The sequence below is a fragment of the Glossina fuscipes genome, unplaced genomic scaffold (genome assembly GCF_014805625.2).
Source record: "Glossina fuscipes isolate IAEA_lab_2018 unplaced genomic scaffold, Yale_Gfus_2 3, whole genome shotgun sequence".
NCBI lineage: Eukaryota > Metazoa > Arthropoda > Insecta > Diptera > Glossinidae > Glossina > Glossina fuscipes.
The window spans coordinates 12,686,068-12,698,911 of NW_023998417.1; the positions used below are offsets into that span (position 1 = coordinate 12,686,068).

At 34.5% G+C, this 12,844-nt stretch overlaps 3 protein-coding genes across 5 annotated transcripts in view; 1 reads left to right on the forward strand and 2 right to left on the reverse strand.

Moving 5' to 3' along the window:
- The window catches only part of LOC119635194 (CD2-associated protein), a 32,396-nt gene extending 23,658 nt beyond the window's left edge, over positions 1-8,738 (reverse strand). The window contains exons 1-2 of one of the 3 annotated variants that reach the window (XM_038029875.1): positions 8,525-8,738; positions 7,513-8,137 (exon numbers count right to left, since the gene is read on the reverse strand). In XM_038029875.1, the coding sequence (XP_037885803.1) occupies positions 7,513-7,558 (46 nt within the window). In that variant the 5' untranslated portion in view covers positions 7,559-8,137; positions 8,525-8,738. Of the gene's footprint in view, positions 1-7,512; positions 8,138-8,340; positions 8,400-8,524 lie in introns of those variants that run through there. The other 2 variants (XM_038029874.1, XM_038029876.1) reach the window with 2 other exon arrangements.
- Positions 8,739-10,174: 1,436 nt separating this feature from the next.
- LOC119634559 (dimethyladenosine transferase 2, mitochondrial) lies at positions 10,175-11,833 on the forward strand. The gene is made up of 6 exons (XM_038028790.1): positions 10,175-10,495; positions 10,550-10,708; positions 10,763-10,902; positions 10,964-11,125; positions 11,194-11,348; positions 11,407-11,833. The coding sequence occupies exons 1-6, from the start codon at positions 10,198-10,200 to the stop codon at positions 11,831-11,833; spliced, it is 1,341 nt and encodes a 446-aa protein (XP_037884718.1). The 5' UTR covers positions 10,175-10,197.
- LOC119634833 lies at positions 11,800-12,814 on the reverse strand. The gene is made up of 3 exons (XM_038029233.1): positions 12,595-12,814; positions 12,343-12,439; positions 11,800-12,280 (listed from the first exon to the last, which is right to left on the reverse strand). The coding sequence occupies exons 1-3, from the start codon at positions 12,709-12,711 to the stop codon at positions 11,922-11,924; spliced, it is 573 nt and encodes a 190-aa protein (XP_037885161.1). The 5' UTR covers positions 12,712-12,814; the 3' UTR covers positions 11,800-11,921.
- Positions 12,815-12,844: the final 30 nt, after the last annotated feature.

The following is a 12,844-nucleotide window of genomic DNA, read 5'->3' on the forward strand; positions in this document are numbered from 1 at the left end:
AGTAGGAATGAAATGAGCTTAGCTGCAATGACATAAAGAACAGAGAAGTTTTTTTTGTCTGAACCATGGAACAAAACTTTTGTTTTGTCTTCGCCTTGATTTATGCCTGCTTTGTAGTTACGCAATGTAGCGCATCATTTTCAGTATCTTCCTTCCTTTCAATACCTTCCTCTAATATATTCCTCTTTGAAATCATTAAGTTTGCTTACTTCCACTGGTGTTTCTTAAGCAACTTATTTCCTCGAACTATAAATTGAGTCATCACTTGGAGTGAGTAAAATTTGTCTTAATTGATATTTAATTGGTCTCGCGTAGAAAGAACTTTGCCTAAAAACTTCATCTATGAATCATCTTATCATTAAGTTCCGATGTCCCTCGTACATATAAAACTCGGGTGATTTTTAATTATTTTTTACTCTTTCGAAGGAGTTTATGTTTTTTGTAGCGCATTATTCTATATTTGTATAGAGTGCACTGCTACTACTACATTCATATGGCCGTTTTCATTATCAAGGCGAAGTGAAAAAAAACTTTTCATTTTCTTTATAATTGCCTATGCTTATGCATGTGCATGCATACAAGTATACACTTGTGGAGGCCTTTTTATCGCAGGAAAACAATAGCGAACTTATCAAGTGCTTTTATTGTTCATTATATTGGAGCGCGCACTACAGGAATAACCATTAATTTATTCATTTCATTTATAACAACTAATGTGTATGGGGCTTTAAAAGGCGCGCCTAAGTGTTTCTTTCAAAGTCAAACATGAAATAATTAAAATGTTTATAGAAATGTTTACTGAAAATGAAAGTTCGATCCATTATGAGTTATATATGAAAAGTGGATATTGCTCAGATATCTGCCACGACTGCGTCCCCCTCCAAGCCCCTCCATGCAATTATTAAAATTTTCGTTAGCTGTTCTGCACATCAGCTCATTCAATTCATTCATTTCATTCATGAATGCCTGCGTCACTGCATAAGTCATGACTGATAAGTCATTGCAGAGTTACATTGGAAGAGCTGAGCGACCATTCAATCTGACATAATTTCGTGAAATTAATCGACTTGAAAACTATGACTTTACATCCTTTAAGGGATGTACGAGCCTAGGCGATACTCTCTCTCTCGCAGAATCTTTGAGAACTTGAAAAGGATACTTAATCTAAACTCTGCCTAACAGCTTTTTAAAATGGCTACGAAATATATTAAAACAAATACTTTTCTTCTGCACCAGATACGTTCGTAAATATGCAGTTACGACGAATTTATTTAGGCGTGTCGCCTACGAAGAGTAAAAGAAGGGACAAATTGTGGGTTCTTAATTTACTCTGAATGAATATGGCGTCGCACGAGACCGGCTATTAGTGGTAGCAGTAGTAGTAGTAATAGTAGGAGTAGTGGCTGTAGTAGTTGCAGTAGCAGTATACTGGGAGACTGGAATTCTGGGAATAAAAATGAATCGAGCTTATTGACGCATTCACGGCACAGATAACAATCTTAGACAGGGCCAGCTATTATTAAATTTTAAGTCAAAATTAAAGAGCTTCATCTGTGCACACGGACAAGTGAATAATAAATAATGGTTTTCCCTTAAAGGTGTGTTTCCTCAATTTAACTGAAATAAATCGAATTTAGCTTTAATTGCCAAACGAACTTAAACGCAACGTAATGGGCAATAAAGACAGTCACTAATAATAAGATAATAAAATAAATTCTCGTATGTGTTTGACAAATGGCATCTCCGACTGAAAAGTTATTAGATACACTGCGCATTACATTAGCATAAGTAGAGCTGGGATTATTTATACGTATATGTAAAGTTTTCTCCCTTCTTATGTCTCCTTGCTTCCTGTTTGATTTTGCTGCTTTACAAATTCAGATGACACCATAAAAAGTCTATTGCTTCACATTTTAGGGTAAAGGTAGATATAATCAGCGTAATCAGACGAACGATCAACAAAAAAGAAAAATAAAAAGAAAAAGGAATTGCATGAGCAAGTCATAAACGCTTTAGTGCCTTAGGGTGTTTTATGCTAATTTTCGAACGTTAAATATAAAGCTAGATTAACACGTGAGTAAATTATGTTCGCCTTGCAATGTTCGTATTGCAACTAAATGTGAGTGCGTCAATTCGACAGTTACACAAGTCTCTGTTAGCTATATATCCCAATATTTTCTCTATATATCTATATAATATCTATACTCTGATCACTTCTTCACTACAATTTTAGATGGGCCTCTTAGATGTATCCACCTACTCTCAGATCGTTATCTGGTGTATATGGTGGACCATAGATTTTTATCTGTTGTGGGCATGGTTTTGAATTGGCCCACTAGATTTCAATCTTACATTTCCACTCATGCCACGCGATGTGGATTTGCAAACCGTAAGTGACTCAGATGATTCTCGACAATCAAGAGCATGAAAGCATGTTTAAATAGACTCCGAACTTTACGCTGATCAAAAGAGCAAATTCCATGACCATGCCTTTCAATGGAAACGTCCAATCGCATCAACTGACATCAGAATATATTTGCAGCTTGTTCTGCTATTACGGCGTTCGTAATACCACGTAACGTTTAACTAAGTTATGCAAATCTGAGAGTATTTCCCTTACGTAATTATTGGTGCGAACGTAGTGTCGCTTCGATCCACGATCGATTTGACGAGCTTTTGTCGTCGACTCATCGCATCAATAAAATAATGTTTTCTTCAAAACGATTTGAAACTTTTCCTCTTGTTGTTTATTCTTATGCTTCACCCACAAAATGATCGAATTAACATTACTTTTTAGAGGTAACTGTAAAAAAATTATTTATTTATTTATTTTTCTTTCTTTTTGTTTGATTTTAAACATCGATCATCTTTCTCATGAATATGATGAATCACCAGAGAACTTCAAAGCATTTACTTTTTTTTTTCTTTTAGTTTTTTTTTTAACTAGCACCAGCATACGTGTACATATGCACTGACTTATCGGTTTATTACGAAATATAGTCGTTTGCCATTTTTGTACTAACAACACATTTAAGAAAAAAATAAATAAAAAAAAAAACAGCACAAAACAAAACTCCAGTTAAAAAGCAAAAAGCAAAGAAAAAAATTAAAAACACGGAAAAAATAATACAACAAATTGAATTGACAAACCTACTAAATACTTATGCTTTTATATATATATATATATATATATATATATATATACCACAATAAGTCTTTAAATAACGTCACAGAACCGAATGAAGAGAAAATATATTTACGTATATTGTTGATAAACAAATGTATTAAAAAATTGGATGGGTGGACGGACCGGCAGACGGACAGACGCAGAGACATAGAGGCATAGAGAGCCAGCCAAGTCAGAGATGCAGAGTTGTATGTTAATATGACAACAATACAACGAACGCTGAGCAGTAAGCGCAGCACAGAAAAAGTTCATTCACGTCACGGCCATCAAGATTGGCAACAACCACAAGTAAATATATACACATGTATATGCTAAATAGTGTTAAAGCAACAACTACATATCACAGAGAAAATGAAAATGTATTTTTTTCGCACACTCACACACACACACTTACACACACAGACGTATATAGATATACATGCAGCAATAGATGCAGTTAAGCTTAAACGTCCAGAAACCAACAATCATTAAGGAGGAGCTGGTGGGCTATCAATTCTTTTGTCGTCGTTTAAAAGATGATAATTTAAGAATATTTTATAAAACAATAAAAATTTGATGTATGTACGCATGTGTATGTGTGAGCATTTGAATACCCGCTAAATGACTGTCATTACTGAAATTTACTGTAATTTCATAGTTTTATTAAAAAGCACTTATTATTGGACGGCCCATGAACAGAACGGATATCAAGACAACAAGACTGAGTTTGTGTCATGACCCAATGAATAGAATGCGAATGCTCTTGTCCCTTAATGGGATTCGATTGATGCATAACAAAGTTATATAAATGTCAACAATGCGATTTTCATTTTTCTCGTATACTTTCTTCTCATAGGGTAAAGCTTTACAAGCATTAAAGATTTGCAAACAAAGTTAGGTTACCGTCGTAGTGGCCATCTAAAAGGACAGGTTATGGTCAGAATGGGGTGTGGAAAGGGTATGTTCGATCGGCAAGTTTCATGTGTCTCTACCGACCAAGCACTCACCGTACTTGCTTACCACATAACAATTGTAATTAAAATATACTGTAGAACCTGGGGAACTGAACCGCCGTATGTCGCCTTGATTAATCGCTCTTCTAAATTACTAAATTGGGCTATCCACGAACCCAATAGGCCGGGACCTAAAACGATGGATATTCATGCAATACAGCTATTGCTTTAGCGGGCGATAAAGGGCACTGCGCTGTTCTTCTGCTGAAAATTACCATCATCCACGTGCGTAGTTGCAATTTCAGGCCAAAGAACAACGTCACCTACCGATACGCTCGAACTAATAGCACATACAATATAAACAAGTTTCAGCATTAGGCGAGCACCGTACAAAACTGTCACTGATTACGATTAGAATTTCTTTTGGGTTTTCTCAAACAGAAATGAGCCTCATCAATCACTCAGTGCATTCCCTGCTGCTCTCAATCGAGGAATCCACCTGAAACAACATCCTAGCTTTCAGTTGACAGCTGCACAGTGAAGATACAAAAATTTAAATGACACCTCCAGCTCAGCTCAACGGGTCTAATTTTTCTTGTTTGGAATAAAACACATTTGGGAACCTTTAAATGTTTCGTTACGGACGCCGAACTCGGCAACCTGCACTTCTGTCCATCTCTGCCCACAGGAAAGTTTTCTTATTGCGTAGCGTCCCGCTGAAAAGCCCGAATCACAAATTTTATTAATGATCAGGAGATTCTACGATTTATTAGTTCTATTGTCCGTTTGTCAGTTTTGGTGTAAAGTAGAATATATAGAATGACGAGATACATTTCTCGAATTAATTGTATGGCGCTCCGATAGAAACCGTTATCAAATATTATTACTATCACACGTGCGTCAAAATTATCAAAATTTATGAAACTTATATTTTTGTCGCAAACCCACATACATACATACATATGTACATACATACATACATACGCACAGTTTTATTCTCTTTTGTTGTGTTTAGTGTGCTAAGGAAACCACAATTGAGTTCAACATAAGAGTTTTTTATTTAGAAGTGTACAAAAAATGTATAAACAAAAAAAAAGAAAAAAATTTAAGAGTTTTGAATAGCGCGTAAGAAAAAGTTAAGAAAACAAATATTCTCTCACCACACCCTAAACTTATACTTCCATAAAAATGTAAAAATGATTTATTTTGCATAAAATAGTGTTCGATACAAGACAACAAACGATAATTAATGTCAACGATCAGAAATCAATTGTCTAAATATTTGTAGAAGCAGTCAAGCGTACAGCCTATTACTGTCTAATACTTGCTAAGGATCCGATGATGAACGACAACAGGCATAGTATGTTCATATAGATCGCGTGTGTTGTCGTTGAACTCAAAGCAACATCTGTACGTTTTTAAAGAGTCTATCGATACCAAGAAAAATTAAAATGAAAAGCAAGAATAAAATAAGTAAGAAAGTTATGCTTGGCTGGAAACGTACCTTTTACGCCTTCACCACTCATGCCACATTATACCGCTGCGTGATAAGCGTGATAAGATCGGTATTAAAGAATTTCCGATGTTTTACGCGAAGTTCTTAACATACAATGTATATTTTTTTTTACTAGGCGTGGTCATCTATTCGCCTTTTTCAGAAAAAAAATCTATCCAGCCTACAATGCTCTTCCATGGAAAAGAATTGAAAAACCAAGTCAACTAAGTTTCGGTATTTTGAATTAAAGAGTGGGCGTGTTCAATATTTTCCCATCTGCATGTGTACAATGTGCCGGCAAGTTTCAACATACTACCTTATTTATCTTATAAGTAATAAGCGGAAAACTTCAAACAGCGAAAAAATTGAAAATCGCTTGACTTACAACTTTGTGTGGGCGAATACCAGCGTTGTCCATAAAATCTAAGCCTAAAATATTTCAACTTTCTATCTTTTACAATTTATGATTGGTGGGCAAGAACCCACATAATTTTGCTTAGAGAAGCAGAGGAACGCAGTAAGATTTACTGTGAGCGTGTTTTTCGACCGATCTCGCTCATTTTGAATTCCCGTCTGTGTGCGTAATTTAAAGTCGACAGACATGGCTAGGTCTACTCAGAATATATATGTACGCATTATAGACTTTCTAAAACTTTCTTTTTCGTGTTACGAACATTACGTTCAAAAGATTACATATCCATCCTTCTACGGCGGCTATAAAAAAAAAGCACTCTTTCTAGTCGTACGCCTAAAGCAAAAAGATCGTTGAAACTGACTAAGAAAACTTTTATACCAATGAATTTGGTTTTGAAATGATTCTCTCTATTTTTAAAAGGTAAGGAAATCGATCTGGGTAAAGAAGGTGGGCCAAAATGCTAGGGAATACGTTGCTAATTTTCAATGAAGCAGGTGAAATACGTTAGACTACATTGAGAAACAATGTAACTAACAGAAATGAAGTCTGGCACCAGAAATTTTAAAGATATATGTACTGGAGGGTACTCAAGACTCTACATAGCTCAAGGCTACATGGCTTTAATTATTACTAATGAAATGATTCGAATTGCACAAAAGTGTGAATGTAAAGCATTTTTAGCTGGACAATCTTAGTTGCAGGCGTGACTTCTAAGATGGAAATCTGCGGCAGTCATACATAATTTCTTTCGATGATTTGTTATTAAATGAAATCCCAATAAGTGAATAGAATTTATTATTTTATGAAAGTCTAAATTTATTTCACATTAATGACAACAGTATGATAACAGCTTTCCAGTATGAGATCTTTTAAGCCTGTTACCGTAATTGAAAGAAATTCGATTTTATTTCCATGTTTTTTATTTTCAATTTTTTCATTATTATTTTCTCTATTTATTTATCGCATTTGCAATTACTTCGATAGAGGATGCTTCGATGACAAGTTCATTATATTGCGTACACAGTTCTCAGCTACTCGTCATTAGCTGGACAATCACCATAATATTCGTTTCTCATAAAAGATTGTATTTCTTGAGGAATGACACGCTATGCATGCTGTAAACTAAAAAATGATTTATTAGTGTAAGAGACTTTTGCAAATGTAAACATTTGTCCTTTGTAATCGCTCCGATTTTATTACCCAACTATTCTCTTCGTTCGTCTAAAGATCAATTCCCATTTGTCCATTATAGGAAAAACAAATATGAAATGTACTCTCGCTGCTGTTTAAGCTCATTTTGTTTCTCTCCTTTTATGGAGATTCTCGATATTTAACTGCTAATGAAAAGTAACTCACTTTTCTTGCATGCGGTTTTACCAACTTGAAGTGTTTATAAGCCAAAGATTAGAAATACTTTCTTACGAAAAGTTATATGAATAAAGATAACAGACACTTAAAAGGAAAATGTGGAAAAAAATCTTACCTCCTCCACTTCCTGGTCCCCCTCCTCCTTTAATGCCAATGTCCATAACTTAAAAAACAACGGTGACGATAGCAAGAACCAGAAATATGGCGCAACAGCTACAACAACAGCACTGCCAGCTATGGATATAAATGTATCCAAGAATAAAAGAGGAGCAGCAACGAAGTGCAAAGCAAAGACACGCGGAAAAAGCGAAGAGTAAAAGAAAAATAAAACGAAATAATCGACGTCAACCAACCAAGCGACTACGGACGTGAGTATCTGAGACTCTACAGTTGAAAATAATCGGATGAATCACACACTACGAAATAATTACGACGACAAATAATAACAACAAAAAGACCGTCCAACAACGTCGTTTTCATTTACAAATTCTGGTTGGATCGTGGAACCGTCGCACAAAACCTTTTTCGTGTTTTATTTTGACCTTATTCGCCGACCGTATCTTCTGCACTTCACGTACGTATTTTTTCACATAAGTTCATGAACATATTCTACTTGACTATGTTTTGTTGTTGCTGCTATTCTGTTGATATTATTCTTATAGTATGTTGTTGTGTTTTCTTAATTTACATCATTTCTTAAACTTTTCTTCGTACTTCTTCTTAAAAAATCACCAAAAATTCTACAGAATACATATAAAGAAAATTAATTCATGTCACGAACTTGATAAAATAAGCGAAAAGAACTTTCAAAAATACGAGAGACTCGAACGCATTTAATTATTTAGGAACAAAAAATCAAAACAACAGATAGCACATGCACACGCACTCTCTTTTTTTATAAAAAAAAAAAAGTGTACACAAAACCATTAAAAGTGTTGCTTACAGGAATGAATTCTAAATATATTAGTGTGTGTGTGCGCGCCTGGTATATGATTAAATTAATTTTTTTTCTTTTCAATTTTCTGGTTTTAGCCGATTTTTCTTTATTTTTCTTTTGTATCTTATCTTAACTTTAAATAAAAAAATTTTTGTGGTAGTTTTTCTTCACACTACGGCTGTTAACATACTTCGTTAATAATATTAAGAATACGAAGATTTCACATTATGTTACGTCTTAATATTTAATTAAAAAATGCACTTTTCTTCTTCGATTTTACTTTGATATTGATTTTCACATTTTCACATACAAAACAGAATGCGACGAACACGCCTTGATTTTGTGGGTGTTTTAGTCAAAATATATTTTAAGAAAATTTGTACACTACTTTTAAATCATTATTCGTACATATCATCATTTTTATTTCTAATCCATCCAAAAATTTACTTTTTCATCTAATTTCATATGAAATGTATATTCCATTTACATAGAAAATCCATGGCAATTTACTAATAAGTCCGACGACGATTTCCAATAGAAACAAAACGCATCCATTCCTATCGTTAGCAGCAATTTAACTGAGTTTGAAATTTGTTTTCATGTTACTAATTCCATTTCCTCTTGGGAATATAACACATCGCAATCGCAAACATATTAAATGCAACTCTGAAAATGAAACAACAAACACATATTCATGAAACGCCTATTGGAATAGAACGGAAAGGACAGAGGTTAACGGAAGGGGGGGATAACTATGTAGCGAAAGTTAATCTTCAGTTTTGTTCTATCACATATTGCACTGGCACATATGATGTGACAGTTACAGCATTTCTAGAGCTTATATATTTAGAAGGCTAAAAGAGTAAAAGAGAAAAATATTTTATTATGAAAGAGAAGCGACTCCAAGGTGAGAGAAAACAAGAAATATGTTTGCGTCCCATTCCGAAGCTTAGAGATCAATGGCATCAAGAGGCAAGTGGGCACTGTGAGGGCGCTAGCCAGCAAAAGGCTGGTAATCTTTAATCTAACACCGTGTTTGTTATTGTATACGATATATGGCTTAATTAGTTTCACTTGCTACTAAGATATGATATGGGCAATGCACATTCTAAAAGCATAGAGAGAGAGTTTTTTTTAATGCTTACATAGATGATCGAATTAATTCATGATTGAGATATTGATACTAAAATAAATGGAATTGCTTTGGATAGTTTTTCGAAAGTATAAGGAGCGCTTACCACAAATGCAGAAATATTTGAATTTGATGAATTGGCCACGTAAATTCAGCGATAGATACAATGCATAAGTTAATTTATTCACCCAATTTCATAATGTACTTCATATTAATCTAGTTTATTACTTGTTTATTTATTATTACCTAAACTTTGGGTATAGTATATATAACGCCCTCAAATTATATAATTGCGAAAATTATAAGTGAGTCTGATTCGATTACGATGTTACTGTGAAATGGCAAAAATCCTCAAAAGTGAAAATTTCGTTTAAAAGCATACAAGGTTACATATTAAAGCATATCCGAGAATATGCAATGACTATGAAGCAGTCATTCTAAACATGTCTTCCAAATGGGTTCAGTTTTCTTCATTTCTAAAAATATGTAAACAAAAGTGAATTTATTATCAATAGGGTGAGATGACAGCGTTAATAGTCTCGAAGAGTTTTTCAATTCAATACGTTTCATTTGAGAAATATGTGAGTCCTTTGATTGCTAGCTTCAGGCGTTTGAATGTGCAAAATTTTACTAAAAGAACGGTACACAAACAGCTGATCGCATCAAAAGTTTATTTAAAAGTATATTTTTCTATGAAAATTTAGCAAAACGTTTATATAAAATTAAGTACAATGTTTACATTTAATAAACTCTTTCCTTTTGCACCAAAACGATTGCAATTTTATTGTGAATATGCTAACTTATCGAAACTTAAGACACGAAAACAAAGAAAAGCGGCTTATGGCGAATTATTTCCGCAAAATATGTTGAATAAAAAACATAACGTACCGACTCATATGTACCTTGCCAACGAAGAGACTGCCAATCTAATTGATAAGCAACTGGATCCTTTTTTCAAGCAGAGCCCCTGTGACACCATTTTAGAAATCAACCCAGGCGCTTGTTTTCTCACAAACAAATTGCTGAATCGTGAGAAACAATTTAAAAAAATCGTTCTAATCGAGTCTACAAGTCATTTTGTAGATCGCCTACAAGAAATGCATTATTTATACCCGGATAGAGTTAAGTTCAAACTGGGGGACTTTGTGAATATTAGGAAACTTGTACATGTGGATAAAATTGATAATGGTTCCCGCGTATCTGAATTATTGAGCGATTTACCGAGGAAAGCGTATCACGATGGTAACTGGAACTATCTTCGTTTTAATAATTAGTTTTTATTTTTTTCCATCGTAGATGCAAACATGATTTTGTTCGGCGCTATAGGATGTTATCAATTTTTTAAACATTTACTTAATTCCATAATGTTTGGCAACAGTTTTCTTAGCTTAGGAAGAGCTGAAATGTATTTGATTATGCCGCCTCCCACATATTTGGTAGGTTTGATTCGTAAACTAAATTTAGGTTTTATTCACAATTACACTTTCACCAGTGCAGCACTTGACCTGCAGCAGAGATATAGGTTACCTAATGTATAGAGCAACATCCATACTCTTTCAAATATTGTTCGAATATCGCTTTATAGAGCGTTTGCCAAGGGTTTCATTCTTACCGCTACAAAGCGAGTACTTCTTTAATAAGAGGAGTAAATTAAAAAAAGTAAGCGTTGGTGTAAAAAATTGAAAATTAAGACAAGTGTCATCTAAAACCTTTGTTACTAATTATAGATTCTTTCTGTAGACGCAGATAATCTGTATTTAACGCGCATTGTGCCGCGTCGAAACCTACATGAATTGTGTCCTCCTGAAGATTTGCCAGCTTTATGGTATTTTGTCACACAAAACTGCATAAGTCGCCGTAATCGCATTATACCAAATTTAGAGTAAGTTCTTTGCCCATGTTTATGCCTACGTATTTTCATAATTGTATTCTTAATATAGGAAATGGATACCTGGTTGTGGTGCACGACTTGTAGTAAACAATGGCAAGTCTGAACAGCCACCACAGGTTTATACCGATGAGCAATTAAGTAAACTACCGAAATTCTCTTCGCCTTGTAAAGTTCTAAGCACTGCAGACGCTTTGCCACCTATTAACATATATACAGAATTTGGCGACTTAAATCCCAATCAAATGGTGGCACTTTTTCGAAAATTTCGCACTTGGCCTGAGTATAAAGACAGCTCATTTTTGGCTTCACTTGAAAACACTATGTTACGAGCAGTACCAAATTCAGACGACATTAATGAAAGTTTAGTAGAGGAAGAGGACATAACTGCGGAAACTTCGAGTGAAATTCAAGAAGAACTAAATACCAAAAAAAAGCCAAAAACTAAACGCACCAAGAAAGGGAAACCTTCCACATAATGTTTATTTCTTATTACAAAATTCGTATAATTAATTCGTCATTGTAGTAAGGAAATTTTGTTTATATGCATTTGAAAAAAAAAAAAAATCATTTTTGATTCATACAATCGCCTTTTAAAAATTTCTTGCTACCACGATTTGTGCACGAATCCTTCACGGGTTCAGAGGCGAATCGATTTTCTATTGATAATCGGATGCAATCAACATGCAAAGTTTTTGGATCAACGCCTATTACGTAGCTCTCAGTAGCAGTCGTTTGGCACGGACCGTTTTCACCGAAATCGTAACAACCGCCCCGTACTTTAATTCGCCCATCTACCTTGCAATCGTTGGGGACACAGGCGGGTATAATTTTTTCGTCGGGTAAAATCAGTATTTCCTCCGCTTCGCAGGGGCCTCTGTGAAATGCAGGATAGCAAGCATCCGTATCGGGATGATAAATGGCGGCTGAAATATGTACATTTAGTTTATTATTCTATAGAATTGGGTAGTGTTATTGTAACAGTTACCAGGTGCACAATCGCATATCCAATCATTTTTTTGATCACCCGGATACAAGAGTTCGTAATCCTTGCAGCGTCCGGGCGAAAACAGAGGCAACCGACCCTAAATAACCCAAAAGAGTTTGCATTTAATATAATTTCTCTTATTAAGCGGAAAAACGAGAGCTTTTCGTTAAATTTACAATGAATTTAATGAACATAATTATTCCAAAAAGAAGTAAAAAACCCATTTCTGTTGGGTTTTCCCATATTACTAACCTGCAGATTAGCTTTATTTTTGCTTATGTCGACGACTTCCGGAAAACCAAGCTGAGATGAGACCAATTGTATGGCCATCATAACGCAAATTAATGATTTTCTTATATTTTGCTTCATACTTTAAAACAAAAAACTATGTATAATAAAATTTTACTTATATTCCGTATGCGAACCGACAGATTATAGATCTATCTTTAGTAATTCCTACAGAACAACTGAATAGCTATGCCCTGTCCGGTGTTGGGTGAAA